Here is a 24,842-nt window from a genome sequence, read left to right as displayed (position 1 = left end):
TCATCATACTTTATCTCTCACCATACTTTCTCTCTCCTCAATCTCTCTCATCACACTCTCTCTCCTTATTTTTTTCTCATTACATTTTCTCTCTCTTCATCTTCTTCCATCGTACTTTCTCTCACATCATATTTTCTCTCTCATTATGCTCTCTCCTATCACACTCTTTTTTCTCATTTTCTTTCATCACACTTTCTCTCTCTTCATTCTTTCACATTACACTTTCTCTCTTTTCATTATTTCTCATCACACTTTCTCTCTCATCATTCTTTTTCATCATATTTTTCTCTCACATTCATTTTTCTCTCATATATAATTTTTTCTCTTATTTTTTCTTTAAAGGTAAAAAAGGAAATTTTGATTTATTCCGATAGAAAATATGCAACTAACCAAACATTGCTTTTAAGAGTGATATCCATGCTCATACTCATTCCCATTCCATAATACAATGATTCACATTCCGATTCCTGTTCCTAAGAGCATCTCCAATGGGGGATATTTGGAGGAGATATTTCTCCAAATATCCACCTCTCTCAAATATCCCCCATTGTGGGGGATATTTGAAAAGAGAATAGAAATCACCGGGCACAAAGTTGTGCCCGGTGATTTCATTGTGGGTGGTAGGAAAGTGGACCCCACAAGTTGTGATTGAGAGATAAAAATATTTGGTAGGTGGGGCCCATAAATATTTGGTTGAGGGGATATTTTATTGTGAGTTTTGGGATATTTGATAAGTGAGATATTTGATTGATGATATGGAAGTGGGCCCCATAAATATTTGGAGGAAATATTTGGTGTCATTATGGATGCTCTAACAAAGAACCAAACGCCCCCTTAGTGTTAATTATTCTCCCCATCTCTAAATAAAGAATTTATTTTATCATTTCCATATATTTTCTTTAATCTCATCTCTCAATTGCAAAATCTCGATTATTTTCAAATTCAATTTCAAATTCAATTCTCTAATTGTAATAGAAGCAAGAGATTTACCATCTCGATTCCGAATCGGGGTCTATTTAGTGTACAGGGGAATATGCAGTTTGCCTTAAAAACAAAACATTGGTTCTTACAGTTTGGATTTAATTTAAGGGTAAATTTACATGCACTTTTCATTGGTAAACATAATAGTCTCCATCCATGAAAAATTTTCTTTTCACTCCCCAGTCAAACATATTTATCTAATTACCCATGATATTTTTAGGTACAAAAAGTCCAAAAATCAGTATAAATCCTCTTAAATTCAGTATATTAAATTAGAATCTAGTATATTTTCTATTAAATTGAGTACGATTCTTTTTTCACCTCAAAATATACTCGATTTTAGTTTAATGTGCTGAATTTAATAGAAAATGTACTCGATTTTTAATATAAAGTACTGACTTTAAGAAGAATTATATTCATTTTCGGACTTTTTGTACTCAATTTTTTATTTTTTGTACCTAAAAAATTTGGGTTAATTTCAATAGAAAATATACTCGATCCTAGTATAGAGTACTGGATTATAGTGTAAAGTGCTGAATTTAACAGGAATTATACTTATTTTTAGACTTTTTATACCTAAAAAATAAGAGGGACAATTTTGATAGAAAATATACTCGATTTTTAATATAAAGTACTGACTTTAAGAAGAATTATACTCATTTTCGGACTTTTTGTACTCAATTTTTTATTTTTTGTACCTAAAAAATTTGGGTTAATTTCAATAGAAAATATACTCGATCCTAGTATAGAGTACTGGATTATAGTGTAAAGTACTGAATTTAACAGAAATTATACTTATTTTTAGACTTTTTATACCTAAAAAATAAGAGGGACAATTTTGATAGAAAATATACTCGATTTTTAATATAAAGTACTGACTTTAAGAAGAATTATACTCATTTTCAGACTTTTTGTACTCAATTTTAGACTTTTTGTACCTAAAAAATCTGAGGGACAATTTAGGTATCAATATTTGCATGAGGGAGTTGAAACAAGTAATACTTTGTATGCAGGGAGTGGAAACAAAATTTTTTAGGTATGGGGATTGCATGTAAAGTTATGATTATCATTGGGATTTTTTTCTAATTTACTGTTAATTTAATTAGCTATTAAATTATTATTATTACATTTAATTGGATCGAATTGTCTTTCCGTTCTGGCCTAATCCAAATCGAGCCCCGACCCAATCTCGTCCGATTAGATGGGGGAAGACCACACAGGAAGGAAGCCCGGCGGCGGCGAGCTTCCCGCTGTGGAAGGCTGCGTAGCCTCAGCTTCGCCGTTTCCTTCTCCGGCCAGTAGAGTCTCGTCCCTTTCCCTTCACGTCTGGCCTCCATCGCAGCGGAAGCGAGATGCTGTGATCCGGCACCTGATCGATACCCTCGTCACCCTTTCCATCCGCTCTAAGCGGTACGGAGTCCTCCCCCTGGAGGAAGCCTCCTCCACCGCTCTCCTCATCGAGGAGGAAGCCTTCGCCGCTGCCTCCGCCGCGGCCAGCGGCCTTGTCGCTTCCGAGGACGATGAAGTGGAGGTCCTACAGATCTACTCAAAAGAGGTCGGCGACTGCATGATAAAGTTCATGAAGGAGAGAGCCGTTTCCGCATCCTCTCACTCCATCGACGGGGACGGCGCTTCTTCGAATCTGACTCCCGACGATTCCTCCCACTCGGACGTTAATGCTGGTAAGGAAGCATCATCACTCAAATCAGAATATCTACAAGCTTGAATCTGCTCACTGGATGTTCTTGTGTAATAACATGAAAATAAAGTCATGAATGCTTGAAATTTGATTAGTGCATTAACATGAAAATAAAATCTGTAGCATTGTTGTGCTGATATAGTCTACAAAAAGAACTTGGATAAGAATTGTGATTTAGTAAGTTTTATGACCATCAAGATATATATCTTCCTGTCCTGAATGGGAGTTATCTAATGTCCAATGCGGTATGGGGATATTTTGTGATTAGAAACCAATATCTATCTATATATATTCAGAAACTACACTAATGCTCCACCTACTAAATAGATTTTTTTTAAAAAAAAAAGTTAGGAAGATATATGTTTTAGAGAAGATAACAATAATTATAGGGTATTAACCTTTTTCTAAAATTCACATTGCCTATCTGACAAAGTTCACATGGTCCGATTAAAATGTACCATTTTTAGATTTCCAAACAGTTGGACTTGATTTTGAGATAACCTAAATTGGCCGCAGAAGTATCCAATTTGGCGTCTTCAATGGGCAAAATGGTGATTGAGCTCTGTACTTCCACCTCAGTTCCTTCCTTCACTTCTCCGAGTCCCAATCACCAGCCTGATATGCCTCCTACTGAGAGGGAGGAGGAGGTGCAAGGCAAAGGAGAATCAACAGGGGGAAGCTTGGAAGGCGAGAAAGGAATACTGGTGCCTTACATGAGGGAGCATGTACCCACCTACCATGGCTGGATGCAGGATCCTGCCATCCTCACCGCCACCGCCTCTGAGCCACTTACTCTTGACCAGGAGTACCAGGTCCACTCCTCCTGGACCCATGATCCCCAGAGTAATCCACCCTAATCCTCCACCTCCAAGTTTCCAGCTTTATCTTTCTTTCTTTCCTCCACGTAGAATCATTGTGCTATGACTTTATGATCAGGGTATCTTGTTTTTGTTGTTGTAGAGCATACTTTTATAGTGCTAGATAAGCAGTTGATTCAAGGTGGTTATGTCCCTGGAAATCCCCATGTCGAAGGTACTTCCTGTACCTGTTTTATCTTTTTCCTCTTTGTGTCTTATGGTTGCATTATGTATTTGAGTTTGTTGCTCATTTAAGCGTATTTTCACTTGCTATACTAGTTTGATGTAATATGCTATCAATTGTCTCATCTATGGCTGCTACTTGACCATTTCTTATATTTATCAAAATTTTAAATCTACAATAAATTTTACACAAAGTAGACCATCCGTCTTCTTTAGAGTTAGTTTATCACCATTCATCTTCTTCACGTTTGTATTTATTCTTTCCATGTAGCCCTATTCCTTCATATATAAATTGGCTCGAAGCCAACAAAGTATCTATGTCTAGGTGATTCAGTTGAACACAACAACCAAGCCTTATCCCACTAGGTGGGGTTGGATATATGGATCCTTTTACGCCATTGAACTCTATTTCTTACTATATCATCATCTATATTTAAATAAATTTTATCTTATTTTATTATTGCTAACCAAGTCTTTTTTTGTCTTCCTTGTTTGATTTGCGTGTTTGTCATAGTTTCACATCGCCTAATTGGAGCATTTATTTGTCGTCTAAGTACATGCATGTACTATCTTAAACGTGTCTCTCGGAGTTTTCCCTCAATAGATGCAACTCCGACTCTCTCTAATGCTCTCATTTGTTATTCTATCAATTCTCGTATGCCCACACATCCACCTTAATATCTTTATCTCTGCAACTTTCATCTTCTGCTCATGTGCCCGAGTCATAGCCCAACATTTTGTTACATATAACATAGTAGGTCTAAGTGTAATTTTGTATAATTTTAGTTTTAGAGGTAATTTACGATCACATAAAACACCCGATGTTCTCCATTTTGACCATCCCGCTTGTATTCTATGTAAGACATCTCTCTCAATCTCTTCATCATTTTACAAAAATGATCCTAAATTTCTAAAGCTTTCGGTTCCTGGCAACTTGTCATCTCCTATATTAATAATTGTCTCATTATATCTAATATTGCTAAACTTAAATTTCATATATTCTGTCTTTTTCTACTAAGCCTAAAACATTTCCCTTCTAGTGTTTCCCGTCAAAATTCTAGTTTAGCATTTACTCCTTCACGTGTTTCATCTATCAATACAATATCATCTGCAAACAATATGCACCGTGGTATTGTATCTTGAATGTATGCAGTGAGTTTGCCTAAGAGTGTCAATTCAGGTGGGTCGGGTCGAGTTGGGTCGGGTTGATTTTTTTTTAACCCAACTCGAACCCGACCTGAACCTAAGTTTAACCCAAAACCCCTAAACCCGAACCCGACCAACCCGAACCCGACCCGGATAACCCGAAAATCCGATTCAAAACAACTTTTTTTTTTTTGGTTATTTTCCCTATAATTCGTCACTGTTATCTTAATACTCCATCATTATCATATAAACATGATATTAATATACATAAAAATATTTTAATTTTTAAAATAAAATTCGATTTAACCCTAAAAAAAAACCACTGAACCCTATATTTAGGTCAACCTAGGTCAACCCGAACCCGATCAGACCCAACTCGAAAATTTTTAACCCTCCAACCCGAACCCGACCCGAACCCGAAAGTGGCCAACTTGAACCTGATTTTTTTCGGGTTGACTCAGGTTGGGTCGTCGTGTCGGGTTCATTTTTGACACCCCTAAGTTCCCCCATTATTAGTATAAACAGATAAAGACTTAACCCTATCTTTATTGGAAATGCTTTAGTTATTCGCCTGAAGTATTTACTCTAGTCATTACATCCTCATACATATCCTTAATTAGTTCAATATATGTCATGCTAACACCTCTCGTTTTTAAAATTCTCTATATAATTTTTTGGGAAAATTTATTATAAGTTTTTTCTAAGTTAATGAATACCATGTGTAGATTTTGTTTTTTACTCCCGATATTTATCAATTAATTGTCTAAGAAGATGTATTTTTTTATTGTCGACCTTTCAAGCATGAACCCAAATTAAAGGTGATTTAGTTGAAGGTTAAAAATTAATATGAAACCAAGTGTTCACTATAAAGCACGTGTAATCTTTAGTCGGACAACTCGTTTGCATCATGAAATTGTATGACATATTCTTAACACACAACACATATGCAATGCCCTGAGCTGCAACTAACCACCTTCAGAGTAATAGAATTATAAATCGAGGTTTCGTGAATCATTATCGAATTGTGAATAATATCAAACCATGAATTGTGAGGTTCAAATAAATATATATATATATAAATAATTCTACTTTATTCATAATAATTTTAGTGTCTAATAGTATGTAAAATAATATAACATTTCATTGGATACCATAATAGAATTGATTGTTAAAAAAGAATATGATGTTATGAGTGACTTGACATTTATTTATACTATATTGCATTTAGTTTATCTTTTTAATGAGTTTTATTTGTTTTTATCTTCTTAAGTTTAACTTTTATTGGTTGTTCTTTTTAGTTTTAGAATCATATAGAATAAAATAAGATTTTTATAAAATCGTATTGAATCAAACCGAATTGTCTTACAAATCTTTTAATTTCTGTTTCGTATGTAAAAATTATATCATTTTATATGCGAATTATCAGTGTTGTAAATGGCGGCAGGTGGTGGCGGGGCGGTCAGTGACCGCCTACTGTCTCAGCCATCTAGGCGATTGAATATTTTTTAGTATTTTATACATAATATTATAAATAATCATTATTCTTTATAATATTTACTTTTAATCAAATATATTAATTAAAAATTAACTATTTAATCTATATATATATATATACTATATAATTATTAACATAAAGTAATTTAATTAAACCCTAACCTACAACTTACCCGGGTACTCTGTTTCAGTCGGGCGACAAGTTTGACACATCTCCGGGACCGCGCGACGAGTTTGGATGCGGCATTGGCCTGAGCAACGTGTCGAGGCCTATCGTAGGGCCGAAGTGATTCCTCTATGCCCGTCGTCGAGCTCGAGCAACGCGTCCGGGCTTGCACGACGCGACCGGACGCATCGCAAGACCTAGACGTCACGTCCGGGCTTGCGCGACACATCCGAACTCATCGTCGTGCTTAAGTCATGCATTTGAACGTGTCGCGGTGGCGAAACGGCAACAATGGCGATTCCAGGTGCGGCGGTGGCGGAAGAAGGTACCGCCTAAAGCACCGCCTCAGCCTAAGGCGTGCGGTTGATGCCCGCCTCCCGCCTAGGCGGCCGCCTCGACCGCCATTTAGAATACTGCAAATTATATTGCAAATTATATTGTATAATATGATATGGATTATGAATTGTACAATTTTGGCAATTATGATTCTAAGTGCATGCATCATATGGATATCTTTCTTCAATGCAATGCATGCATTTCAAAGCCCATCAACCTTTGAATTCCTAGATTTTTCCTATACTCCAGCAAACGTGGTTTGGAACATTATGCAAGCTTGTAAATGCACTTTTTTTACTTCATGACTCCATCTCCTGAACTGGAAAAACAACTTATACATTTTCCTTATCTAAGTAGCTCCTCTGGTTATAAGAAAGTGATTATAGACTCATAATGTTTTTATATATAAATAAAAAGTGACTACAATTCTATCTTGTTAAGTTGTTCTTCAAACTACCTTGTAGATTGCATATTTCCTTGTATATAAGTTTTCTTTAGTTTCTTTTTAATTTGGCTAATTAACTAATTCATTTCTTCAGCTATGGTTGGCGATGTAAATATATACATGAACAATCCGGATGACTTGCAAAAGGCAGAAATAGAAATCATGATTGCTGAACCCAAAAGGTAGTTAATTTATATTTTATGTGTGTTTCTAAATATGACAAATCTCGCACATATTAATTCAGTTATTTCATTTCTTTCTTATTATGGTCAAATAACAAATCACAACCAATAGATAGTTTCCACTGTGAATGAACCTTTTTATTTTTAGTGGAAGGAACGCACAATTCCTATTAGTCTAGATTAAATAAGTTTGAGCCTAAATGTTATTCACTCTTACGTAATCGCACTTTCACATTGATTTCTAATTCTTCATTTATATTTGTTGTCTGTGGATTACCGTTTCATATGACTTTACTAGTTGGTTATTGGGTTTGTTTAACTGGTGAACAAATTAATTCTATGTTAATCTTTTATAGAATGCCTTTTCTAGTTAGTTTCTTGCCTTTTTAATCAAGTTATCTAATTCTTTTTCATAGAGATCAACCTATTTGAATAAATTTGGATGAGCCAACCAACCAATAGTTTAAGTGCCAAATTGAATGTAATTCTAATATATTCTATATTTACTGACATGAGTGTTTAATGTCTATTCGAATTCAACTGTTTTAGCTGCATGCAATTTTTCTGTCACAAATTCTTTTCTTTTTCTTCATTGAAGCCGTCAAAAGGGACTTGCTAAAGAATCTATCCTGATGATGATGGCTTTTTCCGGGGAGGAATATGGAATTCATACTTTCTGTGCAAAAATTGGTGAATCAAATACAGCATCGCTGAATCTGTTCAGAAAATTGGTATCCTGACACCCTGTTTCTTATTGCTATGTTTGTATTTCACAATTTGTTTCCAGCTTTAAAATGGTTGGAAGTTATGCTCGGACTTGATACTAGCAATGAATGGCTGCAGGGTTTTGTGGATATATCATACAGTGAAGTATTTAAGGAGGTAAAATCTTTGTAGTTTCTTCAATCTGATAAGCCTTCTGTTTCTCTTAACAAATGCAGACTTGGATCTTACTCCAGATAGGAATATAGCTTTGACAATTGTAACTTCCTGTGCGGCCTACACTTGCTTGCGATATTGGTGGACCTGAAATATAATTGATTTCTTTTTTAAAAAAAAATATAATAATAATAATAATAATAATATAATTGATATTTCCTAGTTCTCAAATCAATCTGAGTATTTCTTTTGGCGATTTGACAGGTTACTCTAGAGCTGCCTAGTAGAGGGATCTTTCCAATAAAGAGTCGGCAAGATACCAAGGTACATTTACCCTTTAATAGCATTTTGTAATAAGAGAACACAATTTGCTTAATGAAGCATAAAATCTTCACCATATAAGAAAATAATGTCCGTTTCAATTAGCAATTTCTGAACGATATACACTAGTTTATCGCTAACATAGTTACTTCATCTATGTTTTCTTTATTTACCCTTATAGTGCGTTTGGTTGAGGATTATCCTTGATAATCTTGGTTATCCATCCAAGATTATCAATGAAAACTTTGTTTGATTTAGGTAATTGATGATTCCCGAATAATGTTCCATGCCTGACACATCAGCAAAAGGGACATGAAATCCGAAATCGGAAAATCTAAAAAAATTAAGGTTTTTTTTTTCGGGGACAAAAAAGAAAAACGCAAAGGAAAAAAATGAAAAATATAAAAAATAAAATAAAATAACCTTGAAAAAAGAAAAAATATATAAAAATAAAAAACTGTAAAAAAATAAAAAACATAAAAAAAACATAAAAAATAATTTAAAATGTAAAAAAATAGAAAAAAATGTAAAAAATAATAAAAAATGTAAAAATAAAAATAGAAAAATTGTAAAAAAATTAAAAAATAGAATTTTTTTTTAAAAAACATAGAAAATATGTTTTAAAAAATAACAAAAAAAAACGTAAAAAATAAAGAAAATAAAGAAATGTAAAAAACTTTAAAAAATAAAAAACGTAAAAAATAAAAAATAAAAACGTAAAAAAATAAAAAAAATTAAAAATTAAAAAAAACTTAAAAAATAAAATTTTAAAAAACCTAAAAAAATGGAAAAAAAATTTAAAAAAACACAAAAATAACTAAAAATGTGCAAAAAGAAAAGTTAAAAAACGTATAATTTAAATAATAATAATAATAATAATATTATTATTATTATATATTATTGATTTTGTAACTGAGGGTAATACAATAAAATATTAAATTAGGTTATTCATTAAAACCTTCAAACAAATAAGTTTTTGTTACATTACTTATGTTAAACCAAACAAAATTTGGTTATGTTTATTCCCTATAATCATGATTATGTGATTACCTGGTAATCACATAACCAAGGTTATACATGATAACTTGAACCAAACGCACCCTAAACGCACCCTTAAGGATTAATTGCTAAATCTACCCCAAACTGTAGATTTTCTAAGACAGATTTTCTAAATTAATGATAACAAAATAACCTGAGCTTTCAACTATGTAGTCCCAACTGTAAAGTCTATTGCTTCAATCATTAGGTTGGTTCACTGGTTTGGTATGCCAATATTTTTCTATCAGCTTCCCGATTGAATCTATTTAATGAGTCAATTTAAACCCTTTTCATTAAGGCACAAAATGTTCCAATTGAGTTCTGATCCTGCACCGAGATTCTCCTGGATGGCTCGCCGAGCTGGCTTATGCTTTGACCACTGTTGCCAAGAAGACAAGGGATCACCGCCGCCAGGAATATCTGCAAACAAAGGTGTTGGGATGTGGCTGGCGTTTACACTCCGACACTCAAATCAAATCAAAAGCAGTAGTAAGAAGAGGAACTTAAAATAATAGAGAGTTTAGCAATGGAGATGAACCTCCCTCTGCTTTCGTGATGGAGATACCTTTTCATACTGTTGTAGATGGCTCTTCTTTTTTCCCTGCTTGATGATGACATATTAATTACAGACAAAATATGAAGTATTTCATTTGATTACTTCTTCACATTAATGATGTATGTATTAATTTTATTAATTAAGGATGAAATATCCTCTTTTATTCTGGCTTTTCTCATTCCCATGCATTTGTGGCATATTAATTATATTTAAGGGGAGGTAGGGCTGACCTACTATAGTTTTGGGCTTTGGGCTAGAGGGCGTTAGGACACCCGGGTATAATAAATGTATCTTTTGACGGAATTCAGGATTGACATGACCCTTTTTTGACTCTCACTTGACTTATGACTTATATTGTACCCTTAGGAGCCAGGAGCCATAAATCTCCATATCACAAGTCTTTTTTTTAAGTTTAATCGGAGAAGGTGGGAGTGTATGTAAGTTTAATCGGAGAAGGTGGGCGTGTATGTAGAAATGAAGAGAATTTTAACTATCCGTTAGAGCTGTTGTGACGCTGCCGATTCGAGTGTAGGAGGGAGCCGTTGACCGGAGATTTGAATGCACTAATTAAATTTGGATGATTCAGAGGTGTGCATTACCGATCGAATGGTCAAATGGAGATTATCGATCAGCTATTTAATTGAGATTTATCCATGTGTATTGGATCGAATTTTACCCACCCAAATAGGAATATGGCAAGTGAAGCAGATCATCTTGATTTAAGTTTTTGGAGCTAATCGGCATGCTTACAATTTTTTTTTTTTTTTGATGCCGAGCGGCTTGCATGCAAATGAGTTTTTTGAACCCGAGCAGTTGCGTGCAATTAAAAGTGTTTGAAGCCGAGTTAGGTTTTTGCATGCAAACAAGTTGGTTGAAGTCGAGCGGTTGCATGCAAAGTTTTTGTATGCAAATGAGTTTGTGAAACCGATCGGTTAAATAGAGATGTGACATACGAAGCCTACAGTCAAATAGAGATGCTGCATGTAAAAAGGAATTTTGCGTCAGAAGCTGATTTGAATTGATCATAGTTGCTCAAAGCTGCGCGGCTTTAATTGGTGTTTTGCATGCATGTGAACTGATTGCATGTAAATAAGAATGTTTGGAAATGAAAGGCTGATCGGATTTAATTTGTGGCATTCATTTGCATCTGCCGATCTATTTTTATTGTTTGCATGCATCTGTATGTCTTTGTCAAATTGAATTCGATAAAATTTCGTCCTATGAAATAGAACGTGTGAGATCATGATTTTTGATGATCATTGTAATCCTAGGTGGTAAAAAGTGAATATGTTTGTCTCCAGTGTCTCTGTCTTAAGATTAACATGGAAGAGGTAAATCACGGACGACTACTAGCCTTTGAAATAGTGACTAACATATAAGGGAGGTATTTATCTCGACTTTATCAAGATTCAAACCCTAGACCTCATAATGATAACACTTTATGTATTAACCACTAGAAATCCTTATCGAGTGAGCAAGGTGCCAATCGGATTCAATTAGTCTTGATTTTGCATGACTTGCATACATCTATTTGCCCGAGCGGAATTAATTTGAGTCTTGAAAATGGATGCACTGGCCTAAGCGGAATTTGCCATTTGAAATGCAAAATGTAATTTTCGATGGAGAATCTGATTGAGTATTGAGATTTTCACTTGAGATTTTTGATTGAGAGTTCGATCGAGTTGTCGTAAGGGACTCCAGACTGAGCGATCATCTTGTTGATTTGGGAGCCATTAAGTACCGATCACGAAAAAGATGAGAAAATTCGAAGGGCAATCCTTCAAAAGCTCCCGCTCGGGAGGCTGAGAGTCCTCACTCGAATGATAACTATGTTAGCTTCCGCTCGGAAAAGTTAAACCCTCATTTTGGAGGATATCTTTGTTAGCTTATGCTTGGGAAAGTTAAACCCTCTCTTGGAGGATGTCTTTGTTAGCTTCCGCTCGGAAAGGTTGAACCCTCTCTTGGAGGATGTCTTTGTTAGCTTCTGTTTGGGAGGCTAAGAGCCCTCACTCGAATGACAACTATGTCAGCTTCCGCTCGGGAAGGTTGAACCCTCACTTTGGAGGATATCTTTGTTAGCTTCCGTTCAGGAAGGTTGAACCCTCTCTTAGAAGATGTCTTTATTAGCTTCCGTACGAGAAGGTTGAACCCTCTCTTAAAGGATGTCTTTGTTAGCTTCCGCTCGGGAAGTTGAACCCTCTCTTGGAGGGTGTCTTTCTTAGCTTCCTCTTGGGAAGGTTGAACCCTCTTTTGGAGGGTGTCTTTCTTAGCTTCCGCTCAAGAAGGTTGAACTCTCTCTTTGTGTCGATCGACTTTCATTCCGACTGGGTTGGGTAGACCAGGAGGAAACATGCCTTGCATTTCTATACCATCTCCGAGCGACCACTCGTTTCTGCTGGTTCTTATAAGTGTAGCGGTCTTCAGTGACATGGCTTCGAGATTGGTGATAAGTGCAGAAACATTCTTGCTTTGGAGCTGGAGGAGCTGCCTCTATATTCTGAATGACTCCTTCTGTTCGATGATCCTTTGGTTTGAACAAGTAAGCTTCTTTTGCCTTCAACGGGAGAGGAGGTGCTTTCCGCTCTGGCTAGCATCTTGTTAATGTTAGTACCCCATGGTAATTTTAATGTGGTCAACTAAGTTAAGGTAGATACTATGTATTTGATCCTTGTGTCTAAGTGTGCAGGAGCTTAGGAACACAAGAAGTCGAGCGGAAGACACAACTAGCAAGAACGATGGCGCGGGAAGGGAGCCGACGGGCTCGGTGCATCCGAGGAACGAGATGCTGCGGAAGAGTACATCGACGGATGGTCCGAGGGACGAGAAGCCGGGGAGGAAGGCTGCTCGAGGAGAAGACCGGAAAATGGATTCGGGTGAGCACTATTCTAGTTGGCCAAAATCACCCAAGCGAACGGAGCAACAGAAGAGAAAAATGGAGTTGCTGGAGTTGTTGGAGGCGCCTCCAACGCTACTAGAGGCACCCTCGTGCCTTTCTGGTGGAAGACACCTTCAAGCCTTCATAGAAGGCGCTTTCAATCACTTGAAGATGCCTTAGACTGAGCAAAAATTGGTCGTTAGCGAGGATAAAGTTTTATCCTCGCCTGCCTCACTGGAGGCGCCTTCCAGCTTGTTGGAGACGCCTTCTAGCCCCAGATAGAATTTTTCATGGGCTATAAAAAGACCCATGGAGTTAAGAAATATAAATAAACTCTTATATTCATTTCCTAACAACTTTCTGAGCATTCAACGAGTATAAGAGGTTTCTCCGCCGTCATCGAAGGAGACTTTTTAGTGCTTTTCATTTGTCTTGGATTAACAATCACCTAGGTTGTAGCCAAGTAAAATTCCTTACCTCTTCTTTCATTTTTATAGTTATTTAATTTACTTATTATAATTATACTATTGCTACTTATCTGAGTTGAAAGTCGAGAAAGGTTATTTTCTTTTTTTTGAACAGACAATTCGCCCCCCTTTTGTCGACCCACCGGGACCAACAGTTGATCTAACATTCCAGGGTCTTTCCTTTGAGCCAACTGAACTTCCTCCACGTTCACATACTTGACCAAATGACCAAGTAGATAATCAAAATTGGCTGAAGGCTTTCTTACGACAGATCTGAAAAAGTCTCCTGCCATGACCTAGATTCAGCATTTCAGAGGTGGTTGAAGGAACATCTTGTGTTGTTTTATTAAATCTTTAAATATAATCCCTTCAACGTGTCTTCGATGTCTGTTTCAAGGCAAATAGATTTATTGAGGTTTTGTGATACCTCCTTTGCTAGCGAAATAATGTAGGAATATAGTTCTGAATTCCTCAAACGAATGAATAGAGTTTGATGAGAGCCGGGAGAACCATCTTTGTGCGGGCCGATAGTGTGGTTAAGAATACTCTACACTTTACCCCATTCGAGTATTGATGCAGTAGTGACATATTCTCAAACTTGCAGACGTGGTCCTCGAGATCAGTGGAACCATTGTATTCCACGGTGGTAGGTGGTCGATATTCTAAGATGTGGAAACTGAAAGGAGAAATGATCAGTTCCTCAATCAGCCTTTCATCGGTGTCGATGGCTGAGCAACATCATGTAAAGGAGTATTCCTAGTAGATGATTCTGCTAATCGAGCACCCCTTTGCTTCCCAGTCGGATGTAGTCTCGAACCCCCGATCAACCTCGATATAGGACGAGATAAGTGAGGCGGTTCCACTTATATGGGAGGTATGAGTGGAGAAGGGTTCACTTGCTCCCTTGGCACTATTGCCTGTGATTGATATGCCAAGTTTGCTTGGTGTTGTACTAATACTTCTTTTATAGTATCTGCTACCATCTTGGCTAATTCTACTTGCATTAGAGTAATAGTATGTCCGGTGTCTTCCATGAGTTCTCAGTTCAGGTAAATAGATTCCCACAGACAATGCTAATTTAATCCTGCACCAAGATTCTCCTAGATGACTCGCCGGTGAGTTGGCTCATGCTTTGACCATTGTTGCCAAGAAGATAAGAGATCGCCGCCGTCGGGAATATCTGCAAACAAAGGCACCAGGATATGCCTGGTGTTTACATTCCAACACTCAAATCAGAAGCAGTAGTAAGAAGAAGAATTAAGAATAATAGAGAGTTTAGAGATGAAGATGAACCTCCCCTTGCTTTCGTGCTGGAGATACCTTTTTATACTGCTGTAGATGGCTCTTCCTCTTCCCATGTTTGATGATGAGATATTAATTACTAACAAAATATGAGGTATTTTATTTGATTACTTCACATTAATGATGTTTGTATTAATTTTATTAATTAAAGATGAAATTGTTGGTACCCTGATGTGAGTTCGAGTGTCGTGCTACGGAAGCTTATCAAATTATAATTAAAGTTACTGAACCCCTCTACACTAAAGTAGTATAGAAATAACTCGGGTCGTCTCCCAAAGAACGTAACGATGGGAAGATAACTTCAGCATTGGTTATGACTTTTGGATTTTTTATATGAGACAGGAGGTTTGGGTTTTGAATTTTGAACTACGATATGAAATAACAAAACAAGTATGAAATTAAACCTAAGAAACAAAAAAGCAAAGCAAGTATGAAATTTAATCCTAATTAATGAAAGACATCCTATCTATCCATTAATAGTGATCTCATAGCGCATTGTCACTCTACGTTACGATTTCACCATTAATGAATTAAACTACGGAATAAAACAGTCACACATTAAATGAACCTAACCTAGTAAATGAAAGACAGTACAAGTAAGAAAACCTAGTCTAACTTAAACTATGATTACAAGAAAATTAAAGACATAAAGTAACCATTGAATGAAATCTAGAGCATTAAAGAAATCTAATCCTAATTGCATCCAAACGAATAACAAAAATTATAGCAATTGTAAGAGACAAGACAAGCAAACATTAAGTAAAATAAAGTGCACGAATTTAAACCTATTGTTGTAAGAAACATTTTGTCGAACACCTTACGAGCATGAATCAAAATGACATGAGTACGTGCACTAAAACATGGGAGAACAATTTAGTACAAGCATCAAACAATCAACCACACAAAATTAACATATCGATACGAATCAAGTGAAAAACTGCAACAAACAAAAGCTATCCAAAATCTGATGAAGGGAGATGTTGCTGCTCGGAATGTGAAAGGTGCTGTCCGGAAGAATCAATGGCGCCGAAATGAAGGAGGTGAGGTGTTGTGAGGTTGGATGAACTGCCGCTGCTTCTTACTCTGCCGCCTGAACCCCAGTTGGTAGAAGCTTCGGAAGGAAGTCGGAAGATGGAAGTCACACCGGAGAAACCCTCTCCGGTGAGATGAAGACTGCTGTCGTCGCCGAATGGATCTGAGCAGGAGAAGGTGGAAAGGGTTGGTCGCAGGATGATGGAGAGGATGGTGAGGGAAGTCCGGCCGACGGTTGCATGGTGAGGGTGAACCACCGGCCGTGAGGTTGAGGGCGTAGACGTGGAGAAGGCGTTCGTGCCCTAGCTCTGTCGCGAGGAGAAGAAGCTAAAAAAATCGAGATCCCTTATACTATGTCGTGCGTGTGGAGGTAAGGGATTCTTAGTGGGTTTCGGATTTGGGTTAAGGAGGTGAGGATTTTTGGATTGAGGGAAAAATCCGGATCCAATATGAGAGAAGGGAAATTGTTTTTTTTCTTTAGAATTAGGCTTTAAGAGTGGGCTTTTGGATTGGGTTTGCACTTCTTGGATGAACCCTTAATTATTTGATCCTAATCAACGGTCTAGATTACTTCCCTACAAGTAAGATGCGCATTTTTAGATAAAATACCAGAAAATATAGGAAAAATTATATACAAGTCTCTAAATTAATATCAATTCGTAAAATATGATATAAAACAAGATTTAAGTATACGAGATGATAAAAATATTAAGTATAAGAGCTAAAATAATATATAAAAAATGCTCATTATCATACCCCAAGGTAGTTTTGATGCGATCAAATAAGTTAAGTTAGGTCCTATTATGTGTAACCCTGTGTCTAAGTGTGCAGGAACTTAGGAATACAGGAAGTCAAGCAAAAGACGCAGCTAGCGAGAATGATGGCACAGGACAGAGCTGACGGGTTCGGTGCGTCTGAGGGACGAGATGCTGCAGAAGAGTATATCGACGGACGAGAAGGGAGCGTGCGGTGTTTCCGAGGGACGAGAAGCCGGAGCAGAAGATTGCTCAAAGAGCAAAAGACGCAGTTGTCCGAGGGACGAAAAGCTGCGGAAGAATACACTGACGGACGAGAAGGAAGCAAGCAGCGATTCCGAGGGACAAGAAGTCGGAGCAGAAGTTTGCTCAAGAAGGTCGGAAGTTAGGTTCGGGCGAGCCCTATTTCGGATGGCCAAAATCATCCAAGCGAGCGGAACCGAAGAAGGAGGCCTGGACCAAAAGGGTAACTTCTAATGCCCGAGGCGCCCGGACCAGGTCGGGGAGCCCGGACCAGTCCAAGGCGTCCAGAGCAGGTCAGGCGCCTGGAGCAGGTCGGGGTGCCCAGAGCAGGTTGGGGCGCCCAAACCAGTCCGGGGCACCCAGAACCATTCCGGGCGTTTGGAACCCGAATTTTTTTCAGATCGACGTGGCTTTTGATCGTTGCATCGGGGATAGATTTCTATCTCATTTCAGGCACCTGGAACACTTCTAGGCGCCCCGAGCAGGACTATATAAACAGCCCTGCTCGAGTGCCCGAACCACTCTGGGGCGCCCGGACCAGTCTAGGGCACCCATAATCACTCCGAGCGCTTGGAACCCGACTTTTATCCAGATCGATATGACTTTTGACTGTTGCGTCAGGGATAGATTTTTATCCCATTCCAGGTACCTAGAATGCTTCCAGGCACCCAAATAGGGCTATATAAACGGCCCTGCTCGGGCGCTCGGACTAGTCCGAGGCGCCCGAAATAGGTCGGGGTGCCCGGACCAGTCCGGGGCGCCCGGAGCAGGTCGGGGCTCCCGAAACCATTCCAGGCGCCTGGAACCTGACTTTTATCTAGATCGACGTGGCTTTTGACCATTGCATCGGGGATATATTTCTATCTCATTCCAGGCGCCCCGAGCAGGGCTATATAAACAACCCTGCTCCTAGAAACTAAGTACAACGAAAAATAGTGGAACAACACTTGTAGACACTTTCTATTTTAGCATTCTATTTCTGTGTTGTCATTGCTGTAAAGAGGCTTCTCCGTCTGAAGGATAAATTAGTGTGCTTTACTTCCTTAAATTAACAACCTCCCCGGTTATAACCAAATAAATTCTAGGCGTCTCTGTCTTTTAGTTTCTTTATTATACTTATGCAAGTGTTAGATTTATAAAGTTGTAAATCCGAGAAAGGTCTTTTTGTTTTATTTTTGTGTAAGGGCTATTCACCCCCCTTTAGCCGGCCGTCAAGGGTCCTAACAAGTGGTATCAAAGTCAGGATGCTTCAGAAGGACTAACTGCCGAATGAAGCACACGAGATGGTCAGACCAAGCATCTACCCACCAGTATTTGAGAGGGAGTTCGCTTTTTGGAAACGTTGGATGGAGGTATATTCTACAACCGATTTTAATATTTCACTAACAATTAAGTATGATTTTGATATGCCCAAAAGCAAAGGAGGAAAAGAAATTGAGAAGCATTGATGGACTGAAAAGCAACGCAACGACTTAATGGCTAACGGTAAGGCTGAGTTCCACCTTCTGAGCATTCTGCCTGCCCAAGATGTTGGCAGAATTGGCAATTACGAGAATACAAAAGAACTTTGGGAAAAGTTCTTAAAGCTCTACAAAGAACTAAACATAACTGAATCCAACTCCTCGATGAACTTCGAGTCGTTATCAGAAGCAAAAAATGAGAAAATTGTCGAAACTGCTCTCATAGCCGAATACCTACCTGAAGATAAAGAAAGTTCTTCCGAAATGAACATTGACAGCATCAATGAAAGGAGAGCAACGTCGAAGGAAAGCAGCTCTACAAGGGGAGCATTAGAAGTCGACAAGGTAAGTCAAGTACGGTCTCTACCTCCTGACCAATTATTTAATTTGATAAAAATATTGTCGAAAGATTCTTGTAAATCAGAAATAGAAAATAAAAAATTATCAACAGAGAATAATGAGTTAAAAGAAACTCTAACAACAGCTTGTCGATTAAAGGATTTCGACAAACTAAAAATAAAAAATGAAATGTTAAAGGAACATACACAAACTTTAAAAATTTTTGCATGTTCAAAATTCTCCGCTTCAAATTTTAGAAATTATTATAGACTAAAATGAAAATTTAAATATCATAATGGGCAAATTAGAAAATTGTCAAAAACCTAAAAATTTTCTTGTTAATCTAGTAGAAAGGAATTTATTTCGGATTCCAAGATCATGCTTGTATTTTTTGCAATTGAATTTTTTTTAAAAAACTACAAAATTCCTTTTAAGTTTAATTATTATTCGAAATTAATTTGATCCCATTTTTTTAGAAAGAGGAATTCAATATTCATCTATCGAAAAATCTCAATATTTGAATTTTGTTATTCAAAATTTTCAAGAGTTATCCCTGCTAACTAAGAAAACTTTTCTGAAAAGTTTTTAAGTTATTTATCTAAATATAACTTTTTTAAAATAATTTTTAAATTATAAATCTTGAAAATATATTTTCTTTTGTCAAAATGCATGCTCTATACATTTTTAAGAAAATATTTCAAGATTTCTAAAATTATTTTAAGGCTTTCAATTCCGATTTTGTTTCTCTTAAACTTGTGTTTAAGATTCATCAAATTTTTTAAGTCATTTTAACCTTATAAATTCAGAATTTTGTTTGTTAAACGACTTAAAATTCTTGACAAGTTGCCCTTAGACTTTTGAAGTACCCCACTTTTTTATGTGATTAAAGGAGGAGAAGGGAAGATTAAGTCTAGGGGGAGATAGTTTAAACTTTTTCAATTTTTGCACTTTATTACAAAATTTATTGCTTTTACTTTATGTTGGTTTACCCTAACTTAACTTGGGTTGCTCATATCAAAAAGGGAGAGATTGTTGGTACCCAAGGTATTTTTAATGTGATCAAACAAGTTAAGTTAGATCCTGTTATATTTAACCCTGTGTCTAAGTGTGCAAGAACTTCGGAGTACAGGAAGTGGAGCGGAAGACGCAGCTAGCAAGAAGGATGGCACGGGAGAGAGCCGACGGGCTTGGTGCATCTGAAGAACGAGGTGCTGTGGAAGGGTACACCGGCGGACGAGAAGGGAGCGTGTGGTGTTTCCGAGGGACGAGAAGTCGGAGCGGAAGATTGTTTAAGGAGCAAAAGACGCAGCTATCCGAGGGACGAAAAGTTGTGGAAGAGTACGCTGACGGACGAGAAGGAAGCAAGAAGTCATTCCGAGGGACGAGAAGCTGGAGCGGAAGTTTGCCCAAGAAGGTCGAGAAGTTGGGTTCGGGTGAGCCATATTCTGGATGGCCGAAATCATCCAAGCGAGCGGAGCCAGAGCGGAAGACCCGGACCGAGGCGAGCGAAACCGAAGAAGGAGGCACGGACTAAAAGTCAGCAAAAGGTTGACTTCTAATACGCGGGGCACCCGGAGCAGGTCGGGGCGCCCAGAACCATTCTGAGCACTCGAAACCTGACTTTTATCCAGCTCGACGTGACTTTTGACCGTTACGTTGGGGATAGATTTCTATCCCATTCCAGGCACCTGGAACGCTTCCAGGTGCCCTGAGCAAGGTTATATAAATAGTCCTGTTCCGTACAACGAAAAATAGTGAAACAACATTTGTAGACACTTTCTGTTTTAGCTTTCTGTTTATGTGTTGTTATTACTGTAAAAAGGCTTCTTCCCCTGAAGGAGAAATTAATGTGCTTTAATTCTTTAGATTAACAACCTCCCCGATTGTAACAAAGTAAATTATCGGTGCCTTTGCCTTTTAGTTTTTTTATTATACTTATACAAGTGTTAGATTTATAAAACTGTAAATCCGAGAAAGGTCTTTTTGTTTTATTTTTGTGAAGGGGTTATTCATCCCCTCTCTAGCTGGCCGTCAAAGGTCCTAACAGAAATATCCTCTTTTATCCTAACTTTTCTCATTCCCATGCATTTATGGCACGTTAATTATCTTTTAGGGGAGGTAGGGTTGGCCTAATAAAGTTTTGAACTTTAGGCTAGAGGGCGACAGAGCACCGGGGTATAATAGATGTATCTTTAGTTGGTGGAATCCAGGATTGACATGGCCCTTTGTTCACTTCACTTGACTTGTCTCGTATACGTGGGAGCCTTTGATAAATCCCCAGATAAAGTTCATTAAGTTAAATTAGGGTGTTGATTTTGCACGTTGACTAAGCAAATTTTTATTTGGCACAGGAAACCAAGCAAATAATATAAATGATAAGAATGATGTAGTATGGTGGCTAAATTTATTTCTGAATTTGAGGTTGAATTTCGTTAAACACCTATTAGCGCATTCTAATAGTTAGAGTTTTAAATGAATTTTTTTTATACTTCCAACATGTCACGTCAATATTATAAAATTTTATTAAAATATCTCTAATGGTTAGAACTCTAAGTGAGCTTTTTTGTGGTCTAATTTATAACATATAGTTGTATGAATTCATACATGTTACACCAATTTCAAGACAAAAGAGTAAGTTTGAGTTTTCACTACTGTTCTTAAATTATAAACCTCAAACTTCACCTCTACAATGGTATAAACTTTTTTATTCAGCTTTTTTGATTCTACTAAGCTCTCACAAACCTTGAGATGCCCTTATGAAGATGTACATCTGATCCCGTCCAAAAGCAATGAGAGATGGACCGTTGGTGACATAGCGCGTAGATTGATCAACTCCAAGACCCCTGAGAAAAGAGGTAAGCCATCAGTAAGTAGGTCAGGGTTGTCCCTGGCATAGCTACTTTGATGATCAAGTAAAAAACTGGCCGTGGCACAAAAGCGAACAGTAAACAGAAGAAGAAGAAGATGCATAAATAAGCAGGTATGCGTACCTCGTCAACAGAGAGAGAAACCCCTTTTATAATGTCACTCACAATCTCCGCATTGATGAGATGTTACCCTACAATTAGTCAATCTGTCACATCACTATGCTTATACTACCTTCATCAATCAAATCAGCATGTAGGTGGTGGAAGTGTCTATATACAGGTATGATCCTCTGACAAGTCCATGTGTTGTAGTAATGACTCTAACTAGGCTTTTGGGTCCTATGACCTCTTAGACTGCTAGTTAGGTAGACCTTTCATAGAGCCCAGCTACATATTTGGCCTAATTGGGCCGTAGCAATATCAAAGGTTGCGGCGGCCTAGTAAGCCATCATTGACTCTTCTAGAACCCCCTCCGATCGACCGAGCCAACCGGAGGAGTGAGGACAAGGGCAAGAAAATCAAGCCAGCTCGAGAAACATGGCCCACTAGGAATATATTCGATCGGCAAGGTTGATCACCTCCGATCGGTCGGGCCGATCGGGGGAGTGGGGACAGGGGCAAGAAAATCAAGCCAACTCGAGGGGCGTGGCCCACGAGGAATCTATCCAATCGGCAAGGCCAATTGGACATGAGGGAGGTGGATCCCGAATGAGTCCGACCTAAGTTGGGGGTGGTACTGTCTTATCGGTAGGGCCGACCAGGGATGTGGGACTTATAGGCCAGCAGTTCGTCTTTCTGGCCTATGGTGGGCTTTGACCGTCACCTATACATACTTATTGACCCTTTTCCTATGGGCTGACCCTTATTGACCATATCATAAGTCTCTCCTTCAAGTCTAGCCGAAGGAGTCACGAGTTCGACTGACTAGACCAAGTTCATAGTGAGTTTCAACCACACCCAATTGTATACTTGCCATTTGTTCATAAGGCTGACAGGGCTTTTTGCTAATTGGAGTCGATTGACACTTCACCGTGGTGCTTTATCCTAGTGTAGTCGCTCTGAACTTTGTGACTGTCAATCAACATTTTCTTATTTGCTTTGACTTTTTCCATTTTCATGAAATGGCTAAGTAATACTATCAAGTGAATTGTGTCGCTCAGACTTTGGTTAACGAGAGTTGATTGAGCATTTAGTGTCTTATTCTCAAACCATTTTTGTTGCCATCTTCCTCGAAAAATGGACTATCAAACCTCATAAATGCTTAGATAATGGGAGATGATATGCTTTGCAGGCGGCATAAATGCTTGGTAAGGTGCGACGATATGTGCGAGGGTGTATCATGATAATAATTCATCTATCGCATCAATTACAAATGCTCATTCCTCTAGTGCCACCATGTGTCTTGCTCACGTCTCTGATAGAGACATTTGACGTTTTGAATTCCATCGCCTCTCAAATTGAACGGTCATGATCTTCGGTTTGTTTTTTTGTTCGTGCAATCGGACGGTGAGTTTGAAAAATCCTAAGGGCTTTATAAGTTGTGACGATTTAGGGTAAAGGCCTCCGTGTTCATGTTCTCCCGTCGCTTTCCTCTGCAGGCTATTTTTCTCCACCCTCGATCTTCCTATTACTTTCGCCTTCTTTTGTAAGTTCTTTATGTTTTGCTTGCTCTCCTCGTTTTGATTCCATGACTCTTGAAATTCCAATGCACATTCCCTCTCTATGATACACCACCATGCTTTCTGATATTAATGGCGGGGAGGTGGATTAGATGAAGCTAATCTACGACATTCTGACGAACTTTCATATTATTATCCCCAATATCCTTGACTGTCCCCATCCTCCTCCTAGCTATGTTACATTTTTTAAGGATCAATTTATGGGTAACCTTTGCTTTCTAGTCCTTGACTTTTTTACTATCATTTCCCAATATTTTCATATCCCACTTCAATAGCCGACCCCAAACTCGATTTGTCTACTATGCGGGATCACTATTATATTCAAACTGTTCTAAGTTCCCCTATCTCTTCATATCTTTCATTATTTTTATTATCCTAAAAAAGGATAAGAGGGGCTCTTTATTTTCCAAGCCCGTTCGAAGGTTGTATTTTTTGAAAAAATCTCTTTTAATAAAGGCTAGAAATCCCATTATTTCTTTGTCCGACCGATCTCTCCCTTTCAATGGCCAATCAGTTGACAGATAGATCTTCCTCCCTTTTTGAAATTGGGTGTTTTCCTTTGGGAGTCTAATTATCTGCTTGCTTCAAAGGCCCTATCTGGTCTGAAGTTTGACATAATAAAGTTGCTTCAAGAGGATATTATGTGTATCTTTGGGTTGAATCCAATTGAGGATGGGCTGCCCTTTTCCTTTAATAAGAAAAACACGTACTGTTCGCTATTATTGCTAATTGAAGTTCTCTTTTTCTTTTGCAGGGAGAACCATGTGGAAAGCCATCATAAGCAACACAATGAGGCTTGATGAATTTGAGTTGAACAGGCATGGTGAAGCCATCTTAGCTGAGCGAGACATTCAGCCAATCGACTCTGACAATCAGGGAGTCGGTGTCGAGGGTGAGGCTAGCGGGGTGACTAGCGATGCAACTACTAGTACGGGAGAAATGCTTCCGCTCTGCCCCTCTATGGTACTCGTAAGGATCTCCTCCAAGTCCACAAAATCAGATGAGCTGCTGAGGATTAATCGAAAAAGGCGCTGACCGACAACCCCGGCCGATCGGACATCCTCCATGCGCCCACTATCCGCTCGGGGAGAATCTTCAATGGTTGTTGAAGGGAAACAACCTGTGGAGGAGCCCAACCTTACTTTGGTGGATCCCCCAAGCGACCAAATTCTAACAAACCCTCTCTAACCGATCGACCCAACACTCAGTCGATTTCCTCTCTTCCTCCCCCTGCAATCGGCCCAGTACAAGAGCCATCTTCTTCTAGGCCTAGTTTCTATCGGGTAGCGGGAGCCCCCTTCAAAATGATTGTTACTTTTACCACTCCCTCTCAACAAGGTCCGACCCGCTCTCTTTCCGATGTGCCCCGACTCAACCATGTTGTGTGGTTGAAGGGAAAATTGGTCGAAACCTGGGCGCAAGGTATGGATTGACCTCTCAACCGGATGTCGACCAGCTTTGCAAACACATTTGCCCAGGACGTAATTACAGTAAGTGTTTTTGTTACATGTTGCACCTTTTAATCCCCCTATCAGATTCT

At 38.2% G+C, this 24,842-nt stretch overlaps 1 protein-coding gene across 3 annotated transcripts; it reads left to right on the top strand.

Moving 5' to 3' along the window:
• Positions 1-2,126: 2,126 nt before the first annotated feature.
• On the top strand, positions 2,127-10,449 carry LOC122033905. 3 transcript variants are annotated; one of them, XM_042593062.1, is made up of 8 exons: positions 2,127-2,663; positions 3,200-3,523; positions 3,641-3,712; positions 7,402-7,489; positions 8,088-8,220; positions 8,333-8,371; positions 8,633-8,692; positions 10,026-10,449. In XM_042593062.1, exons 1-8 carry the CDS (start codon positions 2,183-2,185, stop codon positions 10,050-10,052), a joined length of 1,224 nt encoding a protein of 407 aa, XP_042448996.1. In that variant the 5' UTR covers positions 2,127-2,182; the 3' UTR covers positions 10,053-10,449. The 3 variants fall into 3 exon arrangements, with proteins under 3 accessions (XP_042448996.1, XP_042449002.1, XP_042448991.1); XM_042593057.1 differs by having other exon boundaries at positions 2,128-2,663; positions 3,197-3,523; XM_042593068.1 differs by lacking the exons at positions 8,333-8,371; positions 8,633-8,692; positions 10,026-10,449 and adding an exon at positions 8,431-8,617 and having other exon boundaries at positions 3,197-3,523.
• Positions 10,450-24,842: the final 14,393 nt, after the last annotated feature.

The sequence above is a fragment of the Zingiber officinale genome, chromosome 1A, assembly GCF_018446385.1.
Source record: "Zingiber officinale cultivar Zhangliang chromosome 1A, Zo_v1.1, whole genome shotgun sequence".
Taxonomy (NCBI): domain Eukaryota; kingdom Viridiplantae; phylum Streptophyta; class Magnoliopsida; order Zingiberales; family Zingiberaceae; genus Zingiber; species Zingiber officinale.
Note: the sequence above shows the minus strand (reverse complement) of the source record. Positions and strands in the feature narration are given on the sequence as shown.

What these genes read in the sequence shown, in the direction of transcription:
- LOC122033905 (XM_042593057.1), top strand. Translation starts at nt 2,183, where the DNA reads ATGGGGGAAGACCACACAGGAAGGAAGCCCGGCGGCGGCGAGCTTCCC. An exon ending in TGGAAATCCCCATGTCGAAG is followed by an intron (nt 3,713 to 7,401) that starts GTACTTCCTGTA and finishes TCATTTCTTCAG; the next exon opens with CTATGGTTGGCGATGTAAAT. An exon ending in ATGATTGCTGAACCCAAAAG is followed by an intron (nt 7,490 to 8,087) that starts GTAGTTAATTTA and finishes TCTTCATTGAAG; the next exon opens with CCGTCAAAAGGGACTTGCTA.